We start from the raw sequence: 26,747 nt of genomic DNA, 5'->3' as shown, positions 1-26,747 counted from the left end.
CATGCTTTTGGTCAAAATTAGTAAACTTTATTTAAATTTCAAAAAATAATACACAGAAAGGCAGCTTTAGCTTTGTTCTTGAGGATCAGATGTAAAGACCCAGAGCAGGAACTACCCCTAAGAAGTTAAAATACCCTTTACCCCCAATCAAGCCACAGGCAAGGAGGGATCCTCAATTTGGGGACAGACTTGGGTGGGTGGGGTAGGAAGAACACCACAGTCAGGCGAGTGGGTTCTGAGACAGCACAAGTGGAGAACAAGACCAAAGCTCCACTGGAAACAGGACCAAAACTTCAATGGGGAGCACAAGGAGCTATGTACAAAGGAGCCAGGCTGGCGGCTTGCACCCCACGAGGGAGGTGAGAGGACCGCCCTTCGCCCTAGCCAGCTGCTGCTGCGCCCTGCTCATCCTCAGTTCTCCTCATCACTGTCATCTGGGCTGATGGCTGGGCTGGTGAGACTATAGGTGGGGCTGGTGGGCGAGTAGCCAGGGGAAGTGGGCGAGTAGGTAGAGCCTTTGGGGGAGGTGGGCGAATAGGTGGGGCTGGTAGGCGAGTACTTGGGGGAGGTGGGGGAGTAAGTGGGGCTAGTAGGCGAGTACTTGGGGGAGGTTGGGGTGTAGACTGGAGAGGTCGGTGAGTAAGTAGGAGACGTTGGGGAGTATTTCGGGGTGGTGGGCGAATAGGTGGGGCTGGTAGGAGAATACTTGGGAGAGGTGGGCGAATACTTCGGGCTGGTAGGTGAGTACTTGGGAGAGGTTGGGGTGTACTCTGGTGAGCTGGGACTGTAGGAAGGGCTGGTTGGGGTGTACTTCGGTGAGGTAGGGCTGTAGCTGGGAGAACTGGGACTGTAGCTGGGCGAGCTTGGGGTATAGGTTGGAGACTGTGGTGTGTACCGTGGACTTGAAGGGGAGTAGCTTGGTGAGGTCGGGGAGTAGCTGGGTGAAGTTGGAGAGTAGCTTGGAGAGGTTGGGCTGTAGTTAGGGCTTGTTGGTGTGTAGTTGGGACTAGTAGGTGAGTAGCTGGGCGATGTTGGGCTATAGCTGGGTGATGTCGGGGTGTAATTGGGACTGGTTGGAGAATAGTTAGGGCTGGTGGGTGAATAACTTGGGGAAGTGGGTGAGTAACTTGGTGATGTCGGAGAGTAACTCGGAGAAGTTGGCGAGTAGCTAGGAGAGGTGGGAGAGTAGCTGGGTGATGTTGGCGAGTAACTGGGAGAAGTTGGCGAGTAGCTGGGAGAGGTTGGCGAGTAGCTGGGCGAGGTTGGCGAGTAGCTAGGTGATGTAGGCGAGTAGCTTGGAGAAGTTGGAGAATAGCTGGGAGAGGTGGGAGAATAACTGGGAGAAGTCGGGGAGTAGCTGGGAGAAGTCGGGGAGTAGCTGGGAGAGGTCGGAGAGTAGCTGGGTGATGTGGGACTGTAGTTGGGACTGGTTGGAGAATAGGATGGAGAGGTAGGGGAGTAGGAGGGTGAAGTGGGAGAGTAAGAGGGACTCTGGGGTGTGTAGCCCCCAGGGGAGCGGGGCTCGTAGGCAGGCGACGTTGGTGAGTAGCTGGGAGACATGGCACCACCTGTAGGAGAGAAGCCGAAAGGAGTTAAGTGGTAGAGACTAGCCCCGAAGGAAAGATCAGGGAGAAATAAACTTGGCACTGAGAGACAGGGACAGCTCACCTGGTGACGGGATGTACGGGCTTGAGGGGCCTGGGGAGCCTGGGGAGCCAGGTGTGGGAGACCAGGCAGGGGAGTACCCCGGGCTGAAGCCACTGGCATCTGAAGCAGCACTGGGGGAGAAGCCGGCTGCCCCTGGAGTCATTCCACTCCCTGCGGGTGAGAGAAACGTTCCGTTAAAGCCAGAGCTGGAGCCTGTGTTCAGTCGGCTCTCCATCTCCGAGCAAGTTGGAGAGCTGTCTGGGAGGCGGGAGGCAAGGAAAGTAAATCTCTAGTTCAGGAGGAATGTCATAAATCCACATGGCCTCAGCCCGCAAGTCATATTTTCTGGCTTTACAGAAATAAAGTTAACGTGTTCAACTTCAAAAAAACACAGAGCTGGAGTCCAACACCCTCCCCAGAGCTCCGTGGCCTCCAGTGTTCCAACCTGGTGACCCTTCACGAGCCCTCCAATCCCCGAAAGAGCTCTCTCCCGGGCTGGGCCACTCACCAACACTGGGAGACCAGGCGCCGTAGGCTGGGGTTGCACCCTGGTTCCAGGGCGTCATGGCTGGAGAAATTCCTCCCATGGGACTGGGTGCTGAGCCGAAGAACATGCCGGTGGCTGCAAAAGGCACACAGTGACGTATGAGTAACAGCCGCCCTCCCACCCAGGGCCTGCCTCTCCTTCAAAGGCCCAGCCAGGTTCTGTGAGCGGAGACCCTCATACTCACGTCCGGCAGCCCCCAAGCCGGGGATGTTGGTGGGGATCTCCATGCCGTACTTGCACTTCTCTGCATCGAGGAGGAGGTCGAAACAGCCCGTGCCAGCAGGAGCCAGCTGGCCCAGCATGATGTTCTCAGACACCCCCTTCATGGGGTCGCTCTCTCCATGCGCAGCCGCTTCCATAAGCACATCCACCTGAACAGCCGGAGGAGGTCAGGCCCCGTGAGACCCCCACGCAGGGCTGCAGGGCCGCTCCACACCGGACGGCGCGCCCACCGCACAGGGAGGACAGCACCAGCGCCCAGCCCCTGCTCACTTGGTGGATGCCCTTCTTCCCACGGCACTCCCTCCTCCCACCTGCTCAGCAGTTCTGCTGTTACCGTTTCCTCAAAGGAGCACTTCATGAGCGGTCCAGTATCTTGGCGGTTGACTCCATGTCGCGTGATGGCCATCAAGTGGCCACGACAGGTCATGGTATCACACAAGAGAGCCAAATGCCGGTAATTAACGTAGGAGCCATCAAAGGAGATGACGTGGTACAGCTCCCGCTCCAGGGCCTTCCGCACGGCTTCAATGCCCAACACCTGGAGTGGGGGTTGGGGGAAGGGTCAAGGCAGAGTAGCTCTGCTCCCAGCTCCTACCATCACCCAGATCCAGAGGGGCAGCCAGTGAGGCCGAGTCAAAAGTGGGTGCAGGCGTAAAGACACTGACCCAGGAAAGCCCGCGAGTGGAAAACACAGAATGCATCTGTTGCCAAGAGACCCAGGGACGGGGCCTTGAGCCAGAGGCCGGCACGGGGTTGAAGGCTCACCGTAAAGATCTCCACTATGTCATTGGAGGTGGTGCGCACAGGGTCCACGTCCTTCTCACTCAGCACCCGCATCAGGCTCACACCGTCCGTCTCCAGAATCCACTCCTGCAGGGCCTTGAATTCCCCGTCCTCGGTGATAATGATCTTCTTCTTATTGTCTGTCTGTGGCAAGTGCATGTACACCTGCAGGGGCAGAGTGGGTTCAGGTTGGGTGGGGCAGGGGGTGGGAGGGAGAGAAGTGGGAGGTGCAAGGGCTACTGGGGAGGGAATGGCAGACCTTGCTGATCTGCTCGATACCCTGCAGGGTCATATCTGTCAGCATGTTGGACTCAATGCAGCGCAGAAAAACATCATCATCCATCTTGTCCACCACCTCTTCCTCCTGCAACAAGAGTGAGATAAGCTCCTGGAATCTTCCCAGGCTCACCTCAAATTCTAGCCTCCTCAGGGACCTAACCATCAAGTCAGGCCCAGACTCTACCCCTTCCGTTCAGTGAGATTCTCCGTTCTCCAACAGTTCCACAGTAAGTTCAGATTTTTCATTATTAAAGCACCAGGCAGGCACCCACACCTGCCGAACAAGGAGCTACGCCCAAGAGTGGAGCCATTCGTCAAACACCTTCCTTGGTCTTGTCACACCTGTTCTCACACCCCTCTTCCTAGGACACAGCAATTCCTACTGTCCACCCTGCCCCCTGCCCGCATGCCGGAGTGTCAGGGGAGGAGAGAGCCGATGACAGGGCTCTGACCCCACTCCAACGCTACCTGCTTTAGCTATGTGACTACTACTTCAGATTGCAAAGACTTTTGATGCTAGAAGTTTTGAAAATCATTGCTAACCACAATTACCCATTCCTACATTAGATGGTGTGACTGGCACCTCAATGTTGCTTTCATTGTAACTTCTTTGGTCATGAACAAGACTTAATGATTTCTTATATCTGACATATCAAGTTCCTCTTGGGTCCCATTTACCTCCTGCATCTTGTTTTCATCACTGTTCATGATGCGGATACGGAGGACCAGCTTCTCTGCGTTATCATCGTTAAAGATGCAATTCAAGTCATCGCCAAAACCTGGTGGGAGGAGTCATGAGAAAGGTCACACCTATTGGACTCGCTTCCCGGTCACTGTCCATCTGCAGCTCTCTCCGTACAGGGTGCTCTTTGGGCTCCCCCTCCTTCTCACAGAACCCTTTGGAGAGAGGGAGGGGAAACACAGAAGGGAAAGGGGACAGAGAGGGGAACTGGAGGAGAGAGGCCTTGGGGACCAGAACCAGGGCATGGAAAGTGGTGAGGGTAGGTGGCTTGTTGGAGACTAGAGTGCAGTGACATGATGGAAGGGGATCCCAGGGTAAACTGAGCTGGGCTGGCCCTCCCCGCCTTACCAGCATTGATCTTTTCAGCAATCTGCTCCATGGTCAGCTTCCGGTCAGTCATGTGCTTCCGGTCTAGCTCCACCCGCAAAAGCCAGGGGGAGATTCGGGCCACATCAAAGTCAGGCATCTCATAGTAGACATTCACCCATTCCTGATCCTCTGCCACCACCGTGCTCTGAGGATTGGGGTCATAGTAGATGGCTGTGTTGGCAGTCACCTTCCTCAACGTTGTATGTTCCAGACGGCACAGAATGTCCTGGGAAGAAAGAGGGATCCATGACAGTGTTTGGGTAGCTCCGAAGGCCTCTTCAAACCCTCCTGTAGAGAGAATCCCAAACTTCCTATTCAAGAGAAAGAGTTCCCCTCCTTTCCTCCTGCCGCGAAGCCCATCCCCTCAGGTCCTACCTTGGCTCTCTCAGCATCTCGCGCAGACTGGCCCAGCAGGAAGACAGTGAGTGAGGGCGTCTTTGGCTTCTTGGAAATGTTGATGAGCTCCTTAAGCCGGGGCACACCCAGTGTCACGTTCTTGGCTGACACACCAGCATAGTGAAAAGTGTTCAGGGTCATCTGGGTTGCAGGTTCTCCAAGGGACTGTGCAGCCAGAGCTCCCACCATTTCCCCAGGATGGGCCTAGAGTAAAGGCTAGCATCAGAAACAGCCCTCCCTTTTGGTGAATGAAAGTGAGATGCAGTCAGGGCTGAAACTATCTTCTTAAAGGACACGGGACAGAGGCATTTGGAAAATGCAGAGACTTGAAAAGGTACCATAACATCTAAATCCCAAATCTGTAAAAGTATGCTAAACTTACAGGGTAAATATTCATTTGGTAATAGTCTACTAAATGAGATGCTCCCCAATGTATTATTTTAATTGAGATATAATCATATTCGATAAAATATAACCTTTTAATTGGAATCATACAGTATATAGCCTTTCCAGACGGGCTTCCTTCACTTAGTCGTTATGGATTTAAGGTTCATTGCTTGCCTTTTTATGGCTTGATAGCCTATCACTTTTTATCATGAAATAATATTCCCTTGTATGGCCATACCAATTTGGTTTATCCATTCATTAATGGAAGAACATTTTGGTTGTTTCTACAGCTTTGGCTATTATGAATAATGCTACCATAAACATTTGTGTACAGATTTTTATGTGGAAATACACTTTCAATTCTCTCGGGTATATTCCTGGGAATGGAATTGCTGTGTCGTATGGTAACTGTATGTTTAAACTTTATTAAAAAATGTGTTTTATTGATTTTAAAATTTTAGAGAGGAAGGGAAACAGAAAGAAACATGGATGTGAGGGAAAAACACCAATCAGCTGCCTCCTGCATGCCCCCTCCTGGGGATGGAGCCCACAGCTCGGGCATGTGCCCTGACCAGGAATCGAACCAGCAGCCGCTCGGTGCACGGAGGACAAGCCACTCCAGCCAGGGCTGTATGTTTGAACTTTTGAGGAACTGCCATGTCTTCCAAAGCAGTTGCTCCATTCCCTCCAGCGTTATGTGAGTTCGAGTTCCAATTTCGCCATGTTCTGGCCAACACTTGTCTCCTAATATTTTATTTTAGTCATTCCAGTGGGATGATTTGCATTTCCCTGATGGCTAATAATATAAAGCATTTTTTGGTGTGCTTGCTGGTCATTTATGGGAAAACATTTATTCAAATCCTTTGACATTTTTTTCCTTTTGCTGCTGACTTGTAATAGTCCTTTGCATGACCCTTAAGTCAGATACATGATTTGCACATATTTCCTCCCATTCTGTGTGTTGTCTTTTTTACTTTTTTTTTAAAAGAGAATCTTTATTATTATTATTATTATTTTGTTATTGTTAATCCCCACCCAAGGATATTTTTCCATCGACTTTTAGAGAGTGGAAGGGAGGGTGAGAGACATACAGAGAAACATTGATATCTTATCGGTTGGTTGCCTCCCCCATGAGCCCCAACCCAGGGCTGAGGATGGAGCCTGCAACCAGGGTACATGCCCGTGACTGGAATAGAACCGAGGACTGTTCAGTCCGCAGGCTGATGCTCTATCTACTGAGCCAACCCGGCTAGAGCTTTTTTACTTTCTTTTTTTTTTTTTCTTTTTTACTTTCTTGATGATGTCCTCTGAATCACCGAGGTTTTTAATTTTGGTGAATTCCAATTTATATATTTTTGTTGCTGCTGTTCATGCTTCTGGTAGCATACCTAGAATCCATTGCCTAATCTAATATCATATATACCCCAGTATTTTCTTCTAAGAGGTTTATAGTTTTAGACCTTATATTTAGGTCTTTATTATATTTTGAGATAATTTTTTTATATGGTGTGAAGTAAGGGTTCAATTTCTGCTGCATGCAGTTATTCAGTTGTTTTAGCACTATTTCTTGAAAAGACTTTCCCCATTTAAATGACTTGACACCTTGTCAAAAACCAATGACCACAGTTCTGGCCAGTTGGGCTCAGTTGGTTTGTAGTGTCATTCCATGCACCAAAAAGTGGCAGGTTTGCTCTAGCCGGTTTGGCTCAGTGGATAGAGTACTGGCCTGCGAACTGAAGGGTCCCAGGTTTGATTCAGGTCAAGGGCACATGCCTGGGTTGCAGGCTCGATCCCCATTAGGGGGCATGCAGGAGGCAGCCAATCAATGACTCTCTCTTATCATTGATATTTCTACCTCTCTCTCCCTCTCCTTTCCTCTCTGAAGTCAATAAAAAATATATATATATTTTTTAAAAAGTGGCAGGATTGACTCCCTGTCAGGACACATACCCAGGTTGTGAGTTTGATCCCCGGTTGGGGCTAGTGTAGGAGGCAACTAATCGATGTTTCTCTCTCACACTGATGTTTCTCCTCCCACCTCTCTCTCTCAAAATAAAAATAAAAAAAAATTTAAATCTGTAAAATGTATTTAAAAAAAACCAAGCGACCATAAACGTGAGTGTTTATTTCAAGACTCTCAATTCTCTTCAATTGCTCTATACAATGAGTGGCCAGATTATTATGATCTCTGAATGCATAATAATCTGGCCACTCAGTGTATATCCTATATAATAAAAGGCTAATATGCAAATTGTCTCCTCAACCAGGAGTTCGACCAGCAGGCCAGGCCGGCCAACCGCCCATGTCCCCTCCCACTGGCCAGGCCGGCCGCACCCCACCCATGCACAAATTCATGCACCAGGCCTCTAATACACACACACACTCTCTCTGAGTGGCCAGATTATTATGTGTTCAGAGATCATAATAATCTGGCCACTCAGTGTATATGTATCTTTATGTCAGTAGCATACTGTTGTGATTACTGTAGCTCTGTAATAAGTTTTACTAGTAAAATCAGGAAGAATGAGTCCCCCAATGTTGTTCTTATTCAAAATTGTTTTTGGGTATTATGTATGGGTCCCTTTACATTTCTGCATGAATTAGAAGATCAGCTTATACATTTCTGCAAAAAAGGCAGCTAGAATTTGATATGGAATTTATAGATTGGTTTGAGTATTATTGCCATTTAACAATATCAAGTTTTCTCATCCATGAACACCAAGTATCTTTCCATTTAAATGTCTTCTTTAATTTCTTTCAACCATGTTTTGTAGTATTTCCTAATGAATTTTAATTATTTAATTTATAAAACTAGATTTAGATCAAATGAATTATAAAGCATGCCTATAATCATAATGCTTCTCTCCTTCAATTAACCTATAAAATCCTTAAAGACTGTGATCATATATTCCAGTACCTATAAATCTCTTTTCTGCTTACTGCAATTCCGACCCTTAAGACTGCTAAGGAATAAAGGTATAAAACCTCAAACAGCCCTAACCGGTTTGGCTCAGTGGATAGAGTGTCAGCCTGCAGACTGAAGGGTCCCAGGTTCGATTCCAGTCAAGGGCATGTACCTTGGTTGCGGGCAAATCCCCAGTAGGGAGTGTGCAAGAGGCAGCTGATTGATATTTCTCATCGATGTTTCTAACTCTCTATCCCTCTCCCTTCCTCTCTGTAAAAAAATCAATAAAATAGTATATATATTTTTAAAAATCTCAAACACAGGACTTGGTACACAGCAGACTCACAATGAATGAGAGTTATTATTAGGTGTCTGTGGGCAGAAGTGGGCTGTTCTCAAGAACCCAGAGAGGTTAAAGGAGAAAAACAAAGCTGAGATGAGATGATAATACTCACAATGGCTTGGTTGAACTTGGACTCAATCTCTCCAAGCAGCCAGTCGAAGGCCTCTCCACTGAGCCGAAATTCCTCAGCCATGCGGCGGGAGCATAGCGTGGATCGAAGGTGAATGTTGAAGAGCAGTGTGGCGTTTTCCTGGGCCTGCCGGCTCAGTGGGTCATCCCCATTCACAATCACCAGCTTCTTGCTCAATTCTTTGACTCCTGGGGACCAAATGAGGGATGAAGAGTTTGTAGACCATGGTCCAGCAGACTCTTGACCGCTATTCTTGCCTGGAGGCCTCAAAGCAGGTACTCACCCTCTACCACCTTGATGGGGTGCAGGTCCGAGGGAAGGCGAGGGTTGATATGGAAGATTTTCTGAGCATTCCAGATCATGCGCAGCAGGTTACAGGGGAGGACAACCTGAGGCAGGAGCGGAGGGAGGAAGGATCACAAGTTGGGGACAGCCACACAGGGAACACTTCTCCAGCCCAGCCCTTCCTGTCCACACGCACCTTGCTGTCCCCAGTTGGGAAGATGACCCTGAGCACCTCCCGATCCTCACGCATCCTTTCAAATTCCCGCTCCAGCTCGTTCTGAATGTGTGCATTGCTCAGCACGTCCTTCACCAGGTCCTCCTGCAGAGTACGCCGCAGGGCCCTCTCATTGGTATAATCAAAGCGGAACCTGCAGATGACAGGGCGTGGTGTCCAGGACCAGGTGGGCTCTGGGGCCTGATCTCTGCACAGGAGCACTGTGAGGCTCCCAAAGGTGCACATTCTTCAGGAACAGAGCTCTGGAGACAAGAATCCTGGGCAGGGAAATATAAGATCTACGCCGAAGGACTGCCAACGGGACCCGAGCCTGTGCCATGCCCTCTAAGCCTGCTTTGTGCCATCACCAGGAACAAAGCAGTGATGGGTCTCAACTCTGCCATAGCACAGGCTGCTGTCAGAGGGGCGGTAAGGTCCACTGCAAAACACATCCCAGGTGATCTGTGTGGAAAGGGGAATCCTACAACTCTGGCCTGAGCTGCTGGAGGGAGAACCACCCGCCTGCCACCTCCTCACTTCTTCTCAAAAGCCTTGTTGGAAGGCTTAAGGGTAGCCAGGTTCTGGAACTCCACGCTCTCGCCCGCCAGGCCGTCCTCGCCGTAGCGCAGCTGCACCACCTGGTTGATGGAGTTCCGCACGGTGGCGTCATACTTCACCATCACCGACTCCATGGACTTGATCAGCCGCCGCTGGATGTATCCTGGAGGGAGGTAATCAACTATGGGACCCAAGGCAAGAAGAGGCTAAGCCCCAAGCGTCCTCCCTATCTCAGGATGAGCCTTGCTCGTTATTCTGGAGCCTTAACCGACCTGATCACTCAGAAGAGCCAGCTAGTAGCCCATCATCCCTGAGGTCTCGTACGAAAAGCTAAGTCCACTACCAAATGGAACCAGGGCCCAGCAGAGTCCCATGTGATAGGTCAGCAGCAGGGAGCCCCGAGGCTCTATCCCTCATCCTGAAATGCTATACAGCAATCAAATAAGGGCATCTGCCTAGCTCTTGAGCTTTAGTCTCCATTTGTTCCACGAAGGCCAAAATCCTATCTCTGGGAACAGAAGATTTTGGCCTGAGAACCCCCAGCCCCCACCCCCAGGCACTTTTCCGCCTGTGGTACACCCTGGTACCAGCCCTGGAAAACCCTGGACCTGAAGGCCTCACCAGTCTCAGCAGTCTTGACAGCTGTGTCGATGAGCCCTTCACGCCCGCCCATGGCATGGAAAAAGAACTCGGTGGGTGTGAGGCCGGCCAGGTAGGAGTTCTCCACAAAGCCACGGCTCTCAGGCCCATAGTCATCCTTGATGAAGTGAGGCAGCGTCCGGTGCTTGAATCCAAATGGGATCCGCTTGCCCTCCACGTTCTGCTGCCCGACGACAGCAATGACCTGGGACAACACGAGGTGGGGGACACCTAACTCCCTCTGCCTTAAGAGTGAGTTCCCAGTGTTCTTCCCCCACTGCTCCCCCAGCAACACATCCTTTCCCTCCCCTCTCAACCCTCAGTGTTGGCCCCAATCTGAAAAGACAAGGCTCCCACCTGGGAGATGTTGATCTTGGAACCTTTAGCTCCAGACACGACCATAGACTTAAAGTTGTTGTACTCAGACAGGGATTTCTGGGCAGAGGAGCCAGTCTTGTCTCGGGCGTCGTTGAGAATGCGGTTCACCTGGTTCTCAAATGTCTGCCGCAGGGTGTTCCCTGGGGTGGGCTCCAGCTCGTTGTTATGCGCCTTCTCGATGACCTGGGTGCAAAGATGGAGGCAGAGCTCTCAGTGAAACACCGACCCGTCTTTCTCCCCTTCTCTCTAATCCGCACACCCTCTTGGTTAATAAGTTCCAAGCCCATGAAAGGTTCCTGTTCAGTCTTTGCCCAGCCTTCCCTCTCACCTCTATTACATCCTGCTTGGCCTTCTTAATAGTGTTCTGAATGTCCTGGTAAGTCTTGGAATCGGCAATAGAGTCCCCAATGCCAATGGTATGACCTAGAGATAAGAAGAAGCATCAGCAACACCTTCTTTGATCTCCCAAGAACCATGGGACAGAATCACAGCCGAGAGAGGAGGAGGAGGGACACCCAATCTGAGGACTGAGAAAGGGAAGGCAGAGAACAGTGAGCAGTGGCAGAGGATTCGTAGAGGGCTTGGCCTGGCAGAGCCCTGTACTTACCCTCAATGAGGAGCCAGTTGTTAATGACAGTCTGAATGTTGGAGTAGAAGAGGCGAGTGATGTCATGACCCATCTCTAGGTAAGAGATGTGGACCAGCGAGCCAGCTGATGTGCCCAGAGACTTCTTACACAGGATGCCCATGATCAGCTCCCCATTCTCCACCACCACCTGCAGACAGAGCACCCACTCAAGGCCCCTGCTGGGGTTCCCATGTCCACGTCCTGGCCCCACACATCCAGAAGCCAGGCCCTACCTTAGTGTCCCCAGGAGAGATGTGCTTGTAAGGGCCGCTGTCCTCGTCGTCGGGGTGGGTGCTGTGGGTGCGGATGCAGTTGATGTGGCCTGGTATGATGAGGGAGAAGATCTGCTTGCCCGTCCACAGGGGCCGGGGCTTCAGGATGGCCGGCTGTGGGACCTTCCCGTCCCATGTGGACAGGAACATTAGGAGGTTCATCACTTCACCCTGTGAGATACAGAGCAAGGAAGAGGGGGACTTAGAACTGCAGGCCTCAACCCTTGGAAATGCCAGGGGAGGCTACCCTGCCCAAGGACGAAAGCCAGATTTTGGAGGCAAATAGATAAAGGAAAATGTTTTCCAAAATTTTAATTTAAAAATTTCATTGTCATGATGCGACTTAAAAAACACACACCAGTAAGTATAGATTACTTTTAACAATTAGGAAATAAGTGAAAGTAAAAAGTAGATAAACAGAATTTTAACAAGGTCACTTATTTTCCCCTTCACCTTTACTTGCCAGACAATACCTGCAATTACATGACATTTCATGGAATTAAGTGGGGAGCTGAAGTCGTACATCCTTTTGGCCTCTGATCTTTCCTGACTTACATTCCTTCCGCCTCACAAGCAAGATAATCTCACAGGTCAGGACAGAGCAAGTCAGGGCAAACGTCACAGTTCTTCCTGCCCAACCCCAGCCTCACAGCCGGGGCCCCTGTGCCTGCCCAAGCCAGGCTTCCTCTCCAGGACACACACCCGCTCCAGGAAGACGTCTCTCTTAGTGAACTTGCGCACGGCAGTGAGCGTGTCCTGCACAATGCCCATGACAGGGCGATTGCTCTGGGGGGTGACAATCATGCGTGGCACCATGGCAAGCTCCTGGATCTCGGCCCGCGTCTCGAGAGACTGTGGAAGGTGCAAGTTCATCTCGTCCCCATCGAAGTCAGCATTGTACGGAGTGGTCACGCTGCAGTGAGAGAGGGGAGTCAGAGTTGGGAAGATGCCTGACGCCTGCAGAAAGCACAGGGAGCAGCCCAGCCCCAGTGTGACGCCCTCAGCCAGCGGACTGACCTAAGGTTCAAGCGAAAAGTAGACCAGGGGAGGATGCGGACCCGATGGCCCATCATGGACATTTTATGCAAAGTTGGCTGCCGGTTGAAGATAACAATGTCCCCATCGCACATGTGCCGTTCCACCTGGGGAGGTGAAGTGTGGAAAAGTCTCGGTGAAGGGGGTATGGTAAGGATGAAATGATGGTGGACCTAAAATGCCTTGCAGATGGAAAGGGATACTTGGGTATTATTTCACTTGAAACACTTATCAACCACCCTCTTCGGGCCGGGCCCTGGTAGATACCAGGTTATCAGAGATGACTAAGAAAACAGTACCCACCAACCCCGGGGAACTCAGTCTGGGGAGAAAATTAAGAGATTCTAAGCCAGAAGCCTCTGCTCTGCTGCTCCCTCTTCCCTGCCACCTGTGCCCCACATGCTGCCTTGGGTTTATGTGACTCCCACCCAGAACGTCAGTGGCTAACAACCACAATCTAGCCTAGAGCAGCAGGTTTTTGAAAAGAGAGTCAATGAGTCTGGATCCTAATGAACAGGACAGCCACAGCTGGCCCACTTCAGCCAGCCCCCATTCTAGACAGCTTCCTGCTCAGGTGCGTCCGAGGCCCTGGATGTGCCATACCTTATAACCCGTCTGCAGGTGAAGGTCACTGGGCTTGGGATGGAAACGCAGGTCAATGCGATCCCCATTGTCTCGGATGATGTACTTGGCCCCTGGGTACTGGCTGTTCCCCCTGCGTACTAGTTCCTGAAGTCTAGGAAGGAAACGAAGAAATCAACAAAAAACTGCCCAGAAAGCCCTTATTGGCGTTCCTCAAAGCACAGCCCGGTGGAAGCCAGCTTCCAAACTTTAATGCTCCCTCCGGTTCACTCCGAGCCCACCACGCTCAGGCCTCCCTTGCAAGTCCAGGCAGGACTGCTGAACTGAGCACACCTGTCAATGTTGAAGGGGGTGACAATCTCTGCAAAGGTCATGTTGGCGGCAATGGAGCGAGGCACGCCAACCTGGTCGATGGAGAGGTTGGGGTCGGGGGTGATGACTGTGCGGGCTGAGAAGTCCACTCGCTTGCCCATCAGGTTCCCTCGTACCCGGCCTTCCTTGCCCTTTAACCGCTGCTTTAAGGACTTGAGGGGACGCCCAGACTTTTGCATGGCCTGTGAGCAAACACAGGGTGAGCGGCACCCCAGCAGTCAGCACTGGCCCCTCCTCCAGAGCTCGGAGGCCTCGTGCTGGCCCCCTACCCTTTCCTCTCATGCCCGGAGCAGGGAGTGTGCCGACTCACGCGAGGCAAGCCAGGCAGCTCATTGTCCACCATGGTGGCCACATGGAACTGGAGGAGCTTCACGTCCTCTGCGATGACGTGGGCCGCCGCGCCGTTCTGCTCATTGCGCCGAAGCTGATTGTTGATCTTCACGATGTCGGCCAGTTTGTGAGTCAGGTCATCCTGAAGTAGGAAGTCAGCACAGTCACAATCCAGCTCCACTGAGCACTCAGCACCTCATCCCACCCCGAGGCAGGGCTGACCTCTCCTTCCAGTTATAGAAGCTCCTTCATGAACTTGAACCACTTTAGGGACCTTGTTCAAGGTCATACAGCTAGCAAGTGGCAGGGTATTTTCAGACTCAGATGATCTGTCCGTCATCCATGCACATTGTACTCTACCACTGGCTCCTGTACACATAACCCCCTGACCCCCGGGGCTCCCTCCCCTCAGACACCTGCCAGTCAGCTGAGAGGAAGAGTCCAGAAGCCACTGACCTGGTTGCGGGCAGAGCCCTGCATCACCACGGCAGGCCGCACCGAGAGCGGAGGCACAGGCAGCACTGTGACGATCATCCACTCGGGCCGGGCGTAGCGCGGCTCCATGCCCAGCACAAAGCACTCCTCATCGGAGATGCGTTTGAAGATCTCATGCACTCGCTCAGGACTCAGCAGGATCTTCTTCTCTTGAGAGTCTTCATTGACATGCTTCCACTCCGCATACAGCTCCAGGCCTGAGCGCCGGATCCGGGGCTGGTACCGCCCACAGCCACCATGGCCCTTCCAAGGAAAAGGAGGCGCCTTTAGGACCCAGGGATCGGGCCACTTCCTCCACAGCCGGCCGGCCTCTAGGACCCCCTCCCCCTCCCTCCCCACAGCGCCTCCCAGCCCAGCTACCTTTTCTTTGGTCAGATCCTCATCACCTTCAGGTTGCTCCACACCAAACTTGTTGTCCATCTCCTCCCCACCCTCGCAGATGTTTTTGCCCTTGCAGAGGTCATAGACGTGTGTGAGCCGCTTCTTGGGCTGCCCCTTAGACTTAGCCAAAATGTCCTTGATCTTTGGGTTGTTCTGGGGGCAGAGCAGAGCAGTGTCAGTTGGGCCTGCTCCTCCGCCCTCGCACCGTGTAACCCTCCCCTCGGCCACGGCCCATCCCCACTCACAGAGTCCACAAGCAACTTGGAGCAGAAGAAGCAGACACAGCGCAGAACTTTCATGGTCTTCACCAGGAAGCCCACGTGAAACACAGGCTTGGCCAGCTCAATGTGGCCGAAGTGGCCAGGGCACTCGGTCATGTTTCCTGTGGGAACACACACCGAACGTTTCCTCCCGCTCTCACCTCACAGACTGGGTCTCCAGGTGAGAGCTAGAGGTGAGAAAACACAGGCCTGGTTTTCTTAAGGACTTAGGCTCCTCCTTCCCTTCACGATTCCACACCAGCTCCCCCGCCCCCAACACTCACCTGCACATGTTTGGCAGCGGCCAGTTCGCTCAATCACCCCTTGCCTCGGATCCATAAGCCCCCCAAGCTTGGGGCGGCCTCCCTCAGTTGTCTCAGGGTACTTGATACCACCCTCTGTCACCGACATTCGCTTCTGAAGGAAGAAGAAGGCCAATAACAACTAAATAGGATTCCTCGTTTCCAGATTTTACATACCTAAAACCTCAAAGACCCACAAGCTATTGACAGAAGATTAAGCAAGTTTACCCTGGAGTGAGGGAAGTGGGGGGATCAGTATGTGAATCCCTCTGGAAATAACCAAAATTGAGTATCACAAGTCAAAACCCTGTCCCCATCACTGTCTGAGTTAGGGGGAAGTGATCAGACCAGCATTCGGTTAATCTCAAGCTCCACATAAGTTGCTACCTCTAGGACACGAACACCAGACATCCCTCCAGGCTGAATTCTAAGCCACTAACACACATAGGATTGAACAGCAAAAAAAAAAAAAAAAAAAAAGAATTGTTTTCACACACACACACACACACACACACACACACACACACACACACACCAACAATGCCTGTTTCTTCCCCAAAGCTGAAATCAAGCCCAGAATCTGAGGCCCTGGCAGGAGCCTCTGTTCCCGCTGGAATGGCACAGGTATCCTGCTTCAAGACATGCCTGACAACTCTACGATGTCAGGTACCCCATCCTCAAAACCTCCTCTTCTCAAGGGTCTGGCCAGCGTGAACCCTTCCATGTTCAGATAGAGATATATATATACTAGAGGCCCGGTGCATGAAATTCATGCACGGGGGAGGGGGGTGGTGGTGGTGGTGGTGGTGGTGGTGGTGGTGGGTGGTGGTGTCCGTCAGCCCGCCTGCACCCTCTCCAATCTAGGACCCCTCGAGGGATGTCCGACTGCCCGTTTAGGCCCGATCCAGGTAGGATCGGGCCTAAACGGGCAGTCGGACATCCCTCTCACAATCCAGGACTGCTGGCTCCCAACTGCTCACCTGCCTGCCTTCCTGATTGCCCCTAACCGCTTCTGCCTGCCAGCCTGATCACCCCCTAACCACTCCCCTGCCAGCCTGATTGATGCGTAACTGCTCCCCTGCCAGCCTGTTTGCCCCTAACTGCCCTCCCCTGCAGGCCCGGTTGCCCCCAACTTCCCTCCTCTGCCGGCCTGGTCACCCCTAACTGCCCTCCCCTGCAGGCTTGATCGTCCCCAACTGCCCTCCCTTGCAGGCCTGGTCCCTCCCAACTGCCCTCCCCTGCTGGCCATCTTGTGGCGACCATCTTTGACCACATGGGGGCAGCCATCTTGTGTGTTGGAGTGATGGTCAATTTGCATATTACTTTTATTATATAGGATAAAAGCCTAAGTGACCATTACAGCCCGTTGACCAAATGACCGGTCGACCAGTTGCTATGACGCACACTGACTACCAGGTGGCAGACACTCAATGCAGGAGCTGCCCCCTGGTGGTCAGTGCGCTCCCACAGACAACCTCCCGTGGCTGGCCAAACTCCCTCAGTCTCTACCCTGGCCAGCCAGCCCCGATCGGGACTGGGCAAGACGGCCCTGATAGGCCCCAGTCACTGGCCAGGCCAAGGGACCCCACCCATGCACGAATTCGTGCACCAGGCCTCTAGTTTTATAATAAGACAGGAGAGCCAGGAACTAGAGTGAAGGGTTGGTGGAAATTATCTGGAGCAGATGTAAACCCAGGCACCTGGTGAGATGAAGGCAGAGGCAAGGTCTAGAATTCTGAACAAGGTGGAGCCAGGAATCACTGGCACCAATTCAGTGAAAGAAAGGTTGAGATGGAAGAGCCCAGAAGTAGATATGAATTGAAGGGATTTCTGCCCTGGGCTAAAGGTCGGTTGAGGAAACCTTTAGTTTTCACACACCGACAACCAAAGACTTTTAAAGTAGGTAAGCTTTTTGGTCCACTAACCTTCCAAAGGGAAGAACTTCGACATGAGAAACCTGAGGCTGGTGAAGTGAACTGCTTGAGGAGCCAGTTCACAGCCCTTTCTGGTCCCAGACGTATGCTCACCCCACTCTACCATGCTGCAGCATACACAACAATTTAACCTCTAGGACACATCTTCTTGGTGCCAAGAGCAGTGATAGCTGATTCATTCTATTTTCATAATTTATAAAATACGTGCCACTGTCTTTATTTTACAGATTACAAAACTGAGGCCCACGGTCATGCAACTAGAAAGCATTAGAGCCAGAATTTGCCTGTGCATTCTTTCCACTGCATGGTGCTGGGGGAAATCTGGTGAATTCAAATCAGCAAAGGACAATGATTATGAGTGCTTATTATACAGCCATCTTCCTAAATATCCCATCTCCTTCCACTACCACCACGTCCCCAACACCACTCCTGATGAGACCCTTCTGTCTTGGCTTGCTGGATCACTCCTTGACCATCTCTCTTCCTACCTCTCTGGCTGCTGCTTCTTAGTCTCTTCCCAGGCTCCTCTGCCTTGGTCTGCTCCTCCTTAAACACTGCTACTCCCCAAGGTTTCAGTGTGTCCACACTCCTCGCAGCACTCTATAGGCTACCCCATGACTTTCACTATATACTGATGAGGTCCAAATTTCCTCCAGGCATCACCCTTCTTTTGGATTTCACATATGAAACGACTACTAAACCCCCTGCAGATACCTGATAAACCAAATTCAACATGTCTAAAATCAAACGCCTTTTCCACAAAAATCTCTCCTTTCCCTTTAGTCCCTTCTAAGATAGTGGCACTCAAGACCCAAACCAATACTTAGCCTTCTTACTGTTAGGTCTGATCGAATAATTGAATGAACACCCCTGCCCTGGGAACCGACCTTTAGACCACTTCACGACATACATTCCCTTTTGCTTAGCACTTGCTAAGACCACAGTCCACTTGCTAAGACCATTATCTTTCCCCTCAGGACCCGCCCAGAGAATTCCCCACTCAGAAAAAGCCCGCCTAGAGTCCTTTAAAAATCTGACTCCCTGTCCCTGGATGCTGGCGCCATTTTGGGGCTCAGCCCATCTGGGTATCCAGATTACCTAATAAATTCATAATTCTTTACCCCTTTGGCTTCATGTGTTCCTCCTTCGGCGACCCTAACACTTACCCTCAGGCATAAAACAGTAGAAAGAGCGTGAATGGAGTTTAGAGACTCCTGGTTTAGAATTATGAATTATGTAATCATAAAGGACTTAATAAGCCCAGGATGTAATTACCCCATCATTCACCAAGTACTAGTGTATCTCATCTGTAACTCCTACATATTTCTTGAGTTTGCCCCTCTTCTCCATCCCTACACCACTGCCCGAGGTCAGGCCTTTCCTTTGTGGTCCACATCAGAGCATTCCATAGGTCATTATTGTCTCTCCAATCCATACATGCCACAATTGGGGTGTTCCCTCTAGAATGGAAATCTAATCTTCATACCCTCTTATCTCAGAATGATGTCCAAATTCAGCAAGATGGCTTACAAAAGGGCTTTATGATGTTTTCACCTTTCTTTCTTTTTGCACATCTGTAACAGAGTTCCCTGAGGCCCCCTATCCCCTAGCTGTGTGCGGCACTCCTCTGGGTGTTTGTACATGCTATTGTACATGCTTGAAATGTCCTTCCCCACAAAACAAACTGCTATTTCAAGACTCAGCTCAGGCATTACTTCCCTTTTTTCTTTTCTTTTGGTTAATCCTCACCTGGGGATATTTTTCCATCTTTTAGAGAGAATGGAAGGGAGAGAGAGAGACAGAGAGAAACATCAATGTGAGAGAAATACATCAATTGGTTGCCTCCTGCACTCGCCCTGACCAGGGGCCAGGGAGGAGCCTGCAACCAAGGTACATGCCCTTGACCGGAATCGAACCCGGGACCTTTTGGTCCTCAGGCCAACACTCTACCACTGAGCCAAACCGACTAGGGCAGGCATTAATTCTTCAAAGCCTTTCCACAGCCTCCCAAGACAGACTGGCACCCCTTCTCTGTGCTTCGGCAACCCCTCTACCCCTGTACACCTCATTCAATGACATTATCTACTGGGGTCCGTCTTCCCATAGGTTTTAAGCATCTCTTGGGCAGGCAGCATTTCTCTACCATCCCGGATCCCATGGCTCCCAATAAAGGTTTGTTAAACGGAACTAAACTACTTAGGACCTTCCGAGACAGGGAAGCACCCTCAAAGAGCTTGGAAAAAAGAGAGATTGTCCCCTGCCAGTCAAACCAGTAATCCCCTCACAATGGATCTGATTGGCCACAGCTGGGTAGAAATTAAAATGTTCTACAGCTGCAAGGCTGAAGAGGTTCTGAGCACCCATGATACTCATCAAGATGACTGATGAAATCTCAGGGAGACAGGTCTGGAGGGTGACTGAGTTCACGGAGTTGGAACCCCATCAGCTGCACTGTGAGAAACACAGGGAGTTTGCTCACCTTGAATGAAACACAAAAAAGCCGAAGCAGGTCTGAATCTGGCCGTGAAAAGAGTTACTACAGAAGGCCTAAGGAAACTCTCACTTAAAACTTTTCACCTCCCTCTGCTCCAAGTTCATGCTGACCAAGCCAACCACCTTCTAAGGACTAATTCTGCTTCCAGGCATTGAGACTGGGCCAGGGGCTGTCCTGGAATGTTCTGGACTGTCCCTCTACCATAAGTTAACAAATTGTCATTCTGGATTATATACAAACTATTTTAGCTCCCAACCCTTTATCCAAACACTAGGTCTCACTATCCACATGATGAAGGTTAGAATCCTGAGGAGTGTCCGGTCCCAGGTGCCCCTGAGTTCACAGAACAAGAGGTGTGCCCTAGATTGTCAGTAAAAACTCATTCTCTTTCCTCTGCCTTTAGCAAGTGCACAAGGTCCTTTACAACTTGGCTTCAACCCATTCTTACAACAGATTTTAAAAAAAAAATTTTTATATATATATATATTAATATACTTTTACTGATTTCAGAGAGGGAGGGAGAGGGTGAGAGATAGAAACATCAATGATGAGAGAGAATCATTGATTGGCTGCCTCCTGCATGCCCACCACTGGAGACTGAGATTGCAACCGGGCATGTGCCCAGACCGGGAATTGAATCCAACCTCCTGGTTCATAGGTCAATGCGCAACCAAGCCACACTGGTGGGGCAACAGCTTCAATAGGTATCTCTCCACCCCATTTATGCTTCAACTGCCAAGAGTTCTCAAAATTCCCTGTCTTCACATGCCCCTCCTTTCCAGTAAACTTCTTTTCACTCTTTAAGACCCAATTCAGCCCTGGCCAGGTAGCTCAGTTGATTAGAGCATCATTCCGATATGCCATATTGTGGGTTCAATCCCCAGTAAGGGTACATACAAGAACCAACCAATGAATGCATAAATAAGTGAAACAACAAATCAATGTTTCACTCTCTCTCCAGCTCCCTTCCTCTCACTCTAAAATCTATTTTAAAAAAAAAGAAAGAAAAAAAAAGACCCAGTTCAAATGTCACCTCTTTAACTCTTCCTAGTCTTATCCACACCGTAGCAAGGTCCTCAGTCCAATTTTTAATTACTTATTTAGACATTTTCTCTCCCATTGGACTGTAATCCTTGAGGGCAGGACTATGTTTCACTTATCCCTTCCATCCTCAGCGCCTAGCAGTGACCAGCACATGGTGGAGGCTCAGTAAATATTTGCTGCATGTATAGAAATCCCCTATTAGATTGTAAGTAATTTGAAGACAAGGATAACTATTCTGATTCACCAATGTAGCCCACACTACCTAAAAGATAGTGTGGGCTGTTACTGTCTTAAATCCTTCTTGGAATAAGCTGGGGTATAAATAAATTGGGATATGCTTTCCATGGAAGACAGTTGCTTTTAATGAATAGGAGTCAATGCCTTCAAATGTATTCAAGCACCCATTTCCCTGACTTTGCGCAAGCTTTTCATAAACCCCAGCACCAAACCTCCTTGCTTCCTTCCCCTTACTCGGCAACATCTAAACACTTTTTTTCTTCTTCCTTTTGAGAGGAAAGGAGAGGGAGAGAAAAATATTAATGTGAGAGACACATCGATTGGTTGCCTCCCGAATGAACCCCATACAGGAGCCCAAAACCTGGGCATATACCTTTTTTTTCTCCCCTCCCCATGCTTGTCTCCAAGACCTGAAACTGACAGCCACCATCAGTCAGTCAGTGTGGTGGCCGTGGGGCTGCTGTCGCACTGGAATGGAACCCGTCAGCCACAGCACGACCACAGGTTACGAACAGTGCTGTGGGCATATACCTTGACCAGAAATCGAACCTGACTCTTTCGTGCATGGGACAACATTCCAACCAACTGAGCCACACTGGCCAGGGCCAAACATCTTTTAACAGCAAAGACAATAGCTTCACCTTGCAGCCAATTCTCAGAGCCCTCAGTCCCTCAATATACACCCCACCTCAAGACTTATGAGAAAATACTCTACCCTTAAATATATCTGTTCCACGAGAGGATCCTTACCCATCCTCCTCCTACCCAAAGTGGAAATTTCATTCCCTCAAAACTGGCCAGTGTGACTTGGTTGGAGCATCGTCCCGTGCACCAAAAGGCCGCAGGTTCAACTCGAGGTCAGGATACATAACCAGGTTATGAGTTCAATCCCTCCCTCCAGTCGGGTTGCATATGGGAGGCAATCGATTGATGCTTCTTTCTTTTTAAAATTTATTTTAGAGAGGGAGAGAGAGAAACATCAATGTGAGAAATATCTATCGCTGTCTTTCTCTTCTCTCTCCCTCTTTTCCTCTCTCCCCACTCCTCTTTCTCAAATCAATAAAAGCATATCCTCAGGTGATTAAAAAAAAACAACAACAGGAGCACTATATAAACAGCAAGCAATGACCCCTGTAAGTTTTGTGAACAGCCTTTCATGCTTTTTAAAATATGAAAATGTTCTAGTTTTTCATAAATGGGGCCTCATTCTGCATCCTGTTCAGTAATGCTTTCATTTATCCAGATACCTCAACTTATCGGTCCAGTGCCTTAGTGTCTCAGTAATTTTCACAACACTCCCTAGACAAAAAAACACAAAACAACAACACACAAAAACACCACTAAGCCCTAACTGATTTAGCTCAGTGGATAGAGCGTTAGCCTGCGGACTGAAGGGTCCCAGGTTCGATTCCGGTCAAGGGCATGTACCTTGGTTACGGGCACATCCCCAGTGGGGAGTGTACAGGAGGCAGCTGATTGATGTTTCTCTCTCATCGATGTTTCTAACTCTCTATCCCTCTCCCTTCCTCTAAGAAATTAATAAAATACATTAAAAAAAAAAACTAAGTACTTAGATCCAAACAGCTTAAGTATTTATGTCCTACCAACTTAACAGCCATTTGAAAAAATACACTAAATTGAAAAAAACATTTTTAATATATTAAAGCATTTTCCCCCAAATAACCACCATTATTTACTTATGATACCTGCTGGGCACTGCACAACTTCCCAAATCTTAGAATCAGATTGGACAGGACCACCCTATTTCTTGCTCTACACTGATCTTGCCCAGAATTTAGCAACTGCTAAAAACCAAGCTTCACAAAGACATGACGTCATCTGAAAGGCTTTGGTGCCACCTAATGTTGAAAAGGAACTACCTGGCACTAGTAGTTCCAGGTGTGCTTGTTTCCAGAAAATTTAAAGCCGCTCACTGGGCACCTGTGAGTTTGCTGCAGTGCCTCAGCAGTTTGGGATTTAATCTATTGGGAAGGTCTTGTTCTACTGTAAGAATAGAACCTGAGTTATTCAATGGGATTCCTATTAGTAAATTAATATTTAGGAAATTTATAATTTCAAACAATGCTGCAATAAAATACTTCTACATGTATCTTTGTGATCTTGTCCAATTATTTCATTCACTCATTTGACAAACTTTTTAATTACATGCCTTATGTGCCAGGCACTATTTGAGATGCTGAAATAAGAGTCAAAACAGTCCTTATGAAATTTACATTCTATTGAGGGAACCAAAAACAAACAAACAAACACAGAAAAACGAATTCTCTCAGGTAGTGACAGGTTATGAAGTAAAATAAATCAAGACCAGGGGTTATAGGGCCATGTGACTCAGTGGTTGAGCGTCAACCCATGAACCAGGAGGTCACGGTTTGATTCCTGATCAGGGCACGTGCCTGGGTTATGGGCTTGATCCCCAATAGGGGTGTGCAGGAGGCAGCCAATCAATGATTCCCTCTCATCATTGTTTCTATTTCTCCCACCCTCTCTGAAATCAATAATGTGTGTGTGTATATATATATATATATATATTTTTTTTTTAAAGACTAAGGGTTGGTTATAGAATGCAGAAGGATGTCATTTAAATAGGGTGGTCAGGAAAGAGCTCCTTGATATGGCATCTGAGCAGAGAACCTACTGACAATGTAAAGGAATAGGCCTGAGGGAGTCTGGGCAATGCTGTTCTGAGCACCAGGAACAGTGAAGAAAATCCCTGAGGGAGGAATGAGCTTGTAATACTAGAAAAAACAAGCAGATCCGTGTGGTTAAAGAAGAGCAAAGAGGAGAGGAGATGGAGAAGCAAGCAGGGGCTAGATCATACAGGGCCACAGAGTCATGGGGCTTGGATCCTTTGAAGAGGATCAATGAAGGAGAGAGATATGAGGAAAGGCTCTCTCTAGGGCAGGGGTCCTCAAACTTTTTAAACAGGGGCCAGTTCACTGTCCCTCAGACCGTTGGAGGGCCAAACTATAGTTTAAAAAAAAAGCTATGAACAAATTCCTATGCACACTGCTAAGTCGGCTGCTAAGCAGGACAGGCAGCGGCGGCAAAAACACCTGGCCGGCCGAATGTGGCCCGCGGGCCATAGTTTGAGGAGCCCTCCTCTAGGGGCTCTGCACTCTGTAGGAGAAACAACTGGGGCTGGACTCCTGCAGTCCTCTCTGGGATAGATGATGGTGCGGTAGACCATGGTGGTTGAGATGCACACTCATAAATGGCTGGATTCCAGACTTATTTTTAAAGGCAGAAGTGATAGATTGGCAGATGGACTGAATGGAGGTTGTAAGAAAAGAGAAGAATCAAAGACGGTTTTTGGCCTGAGCAAGTAGATGAATAGTGGAGCCAGTGCTTGCTTGCTAAAGGCAACATTAGGGGGAGGGACATGTTCAAGAAGTAGTTGTGCTACACCAAGGAATATTCGCACTAAACTACTCATAAAACTGTCACTCTCCTCCAAAAAGGTTGTATCAATTTATCCTCCTACCACCAATGGATAAGCATGCCTATATCCCAATATTTTTGCCAGCAGGGAAAAAAATGTTAATTTGCATGTTATTAGTAAACTGAATATTTTTTATTGGCCATTTGTACTACTCCTGTGAACTGCCTATTTATATCTTTTAATCATTTGTCTAGTAGATAGATGTGTGCTTTTCTTACTGATTTGTAAGTGTTCCATGTATGTTAATAAGTCTAATCCTATCTGTCACATTGCAAATATCTATTTTTTAGCTAGCCATGGTGTCTCTGATAAACAGAAATGGCTCTTACTTTATGTAGGCACTCAATAAAATATACCTATAATGAATTCATTACTATTGAGGGTTTCTATCCCTGGTATCAACCCCTCAAAGCTTTCTATATTTTTTAATGCTTTATCGTTTTCTTTCAGATTTCAACCTTAACTCCATCTAGAATTTATTCTGTGGTATGGTGTGAGTTCAGGAGGTTCTAACTCCAGACACAGATTTCACAGAGCTGAGCCTTCTCCTCCAGCAAAATTGTCTCCATCCACAAATACAGCCATTCAGCTCCATTCTCTTCAGCCAACTGGCTCCCTCCAGTTCACTTCACAAAAGGAGTCCAAGTCACCAACAGCTCTCTCCTAGATCTACCTTCCTCCTGGTCTCTCTTGCTTCCATGCTTAGCACTCCCCCCAAATCGGTTGATCACAGGACAACCAAAGCAGCTGCTTTCCTTTTTAATGGAAAATTGATGCTACTCTCTTGCTTATGATTTCCCAGTGGCTTCCTATTGGAAATAAATTCAATACAGACCTCTATCGTGATTTACAATATCCCATCTGGCCTGCCTCACCTTACGCTTTACCAGCCCACTTCCATAATAATCTCTCACCCACTGAATCCCAGCCACAATGGCCTCCTCTTGGCCCCTGGGACACACCAGGCTTATTTGTCCCTCAGGCCTAGATGACCGGCTGCTTCTCTTTCAGGTAACGCCATCGTCTCAGACAGGCCTTTCTAGACCCTGACACCACCCTGACATCACCTCCCCTCAGTGACTCTCCGTCGAATTAGTTTCCCTTTAATTAAGGTACTTGCCATTAACTAAATTATCTTGTTCATTTATTTGCATGTATTTTGTGGGTTTCCTCTGACCCTTCCCACAGAAAGTGCTTTAAAAGGCGGGCCCTTGTCTTTGTTCAGCTCTGCATCTCCAGCACCTATTGTGTCTACCACATAGCATGTGCTCAGTTAATATTAATAGACAGGGGAGGGGAAAATCTGGAGCCCAGCTTACCTAAACTTGCAATGGGCCCCTAAAATTCGTCTGATTTCGTTTAATGTCGGGATCTCTGCGATGTGGTGCCAGTCACCCTTCTCACCCTCCAGCCTCACCTGCGGCCAGGCTAACACCCCAACAAAATTTATCTCTGAGAAGCTGCTAGGCTGGACCCCACATTGCCTAGGGGGCGTTGCTAACCCATCCCCCTCGCCTGTCGCCTAAGGCTGCGAGAAGCGCCAAGTTTCCGCAGCCAGCGGCACACCCCGCCCGCAGCGCAGGAGGGAGAGGAGCGCGAGGGCAGATCCGCTTACCAGTTCATCCGGGCTGAGAACTCCGAACTGCACTCTCTTGATGGTGCGCAGCGGGCATGCGCTGTCCCCGGAGGGGGGGCCACCCCCGTGCATCGCGGAGGCAGGCGCGCTGCGCAGGCGCAAACCTTACTACAAAAAGCCTGCGCCGCCTCCGCCTAAGTGCTCAGACCCCGTCGGGGCGGCCACCGGGAAGGATCTTCCCTAAGTAGGGAAGAAAAAGCCGGAGGAGGGAAAGGTTGGGGGAGGGAAGGAGGCGGGGAAATAAAAAGGAGCGAAAGGAGTTTTCCTGCCTTTTCCCGGAGGTTTTTCGCTTCTCAAAAAGGAAAAAAAAAGAGGAGGGGGAAGGAAAAGGGTTCAGAGGGGGTAGAAGAAAAAGGGTAACGAATAAATAGTTAACCGGGCTCCTGAACGGCACAGGTTACGGCAGTTTGTCTCTCCCCCTTCCGGGAGCCACCTTCTTCTCCAACCGTCCCGGCCGCGCT

The 26,747-nt window shown here is 49.5% G+C and overlaps 1 protein-coding gene across 1 annotated transcript; it reads right to left on the bottom strand.

Annotated features, from left to right (window-relative positions):
* POLR2A (RNA polymerase II subunit A) lies at nt 1–26,747 on the bottom strand. The gene is made up of 29 exons (XM_079798642.1): nt 26,266–26,747; nt 15,464–15,596; nt 15,165–15,301; nt 14,899–15,072; nt 14,500–14,781; nt 14,024–14,185; nt 13,675–13,895; nt 13,363–13,495; nt 12,742–12,866; nt 12,427–12,637; nt 11,686–11,895; nt 11,432–11,600; nt 11,153–11,247; nt 10,804–11,007; nt 10,429–10,651; nt 9,787–9,970; nt 9,232–9,403; nt 9,034–9,139; nt 8,733–8,938; nt 4,965–5,189; nt 4,569–4,815; nt 4,157–4,257; nt 3,459–3,563; nt 3,182–3,364; nt 2,751–2,954; nt 2,379–2,565; nt 2,156–2,269; nt 1,669–1,818; nt 1–1,568 (listed from the first exon to the last, which is right to left on the bottom strand). Exons 1-29 carry the CDS (start codon nt 26,356–26,358, stop codon nt 412–414), a joined length of 5,913 nt encoding a protein of 1,970 aa, XP_079654768.1. The 5' UTR covers nt 26,359–26,747; the 3' UTR covers nt 1–411.

The sequence above is a fragment of the Cnephaeus nilssonii genome, assembly GCF_951640355.1.
Source record: "Cnephaeus nilssonii genome assembly, chromosome: 19".
Classification (NCBI taxonomy): Eukaryota; Metazoa; Chordata; class Mammalia; order Chiroptera; family Vespertilionidae; genus Cnephaeus; species Cnephaeus nilssonii.
The sequence above is the reverse complement of the archived record's forward strand: the minus strand, read 5'-3'. Positions and strand labels throughout refer to the sequence as shown.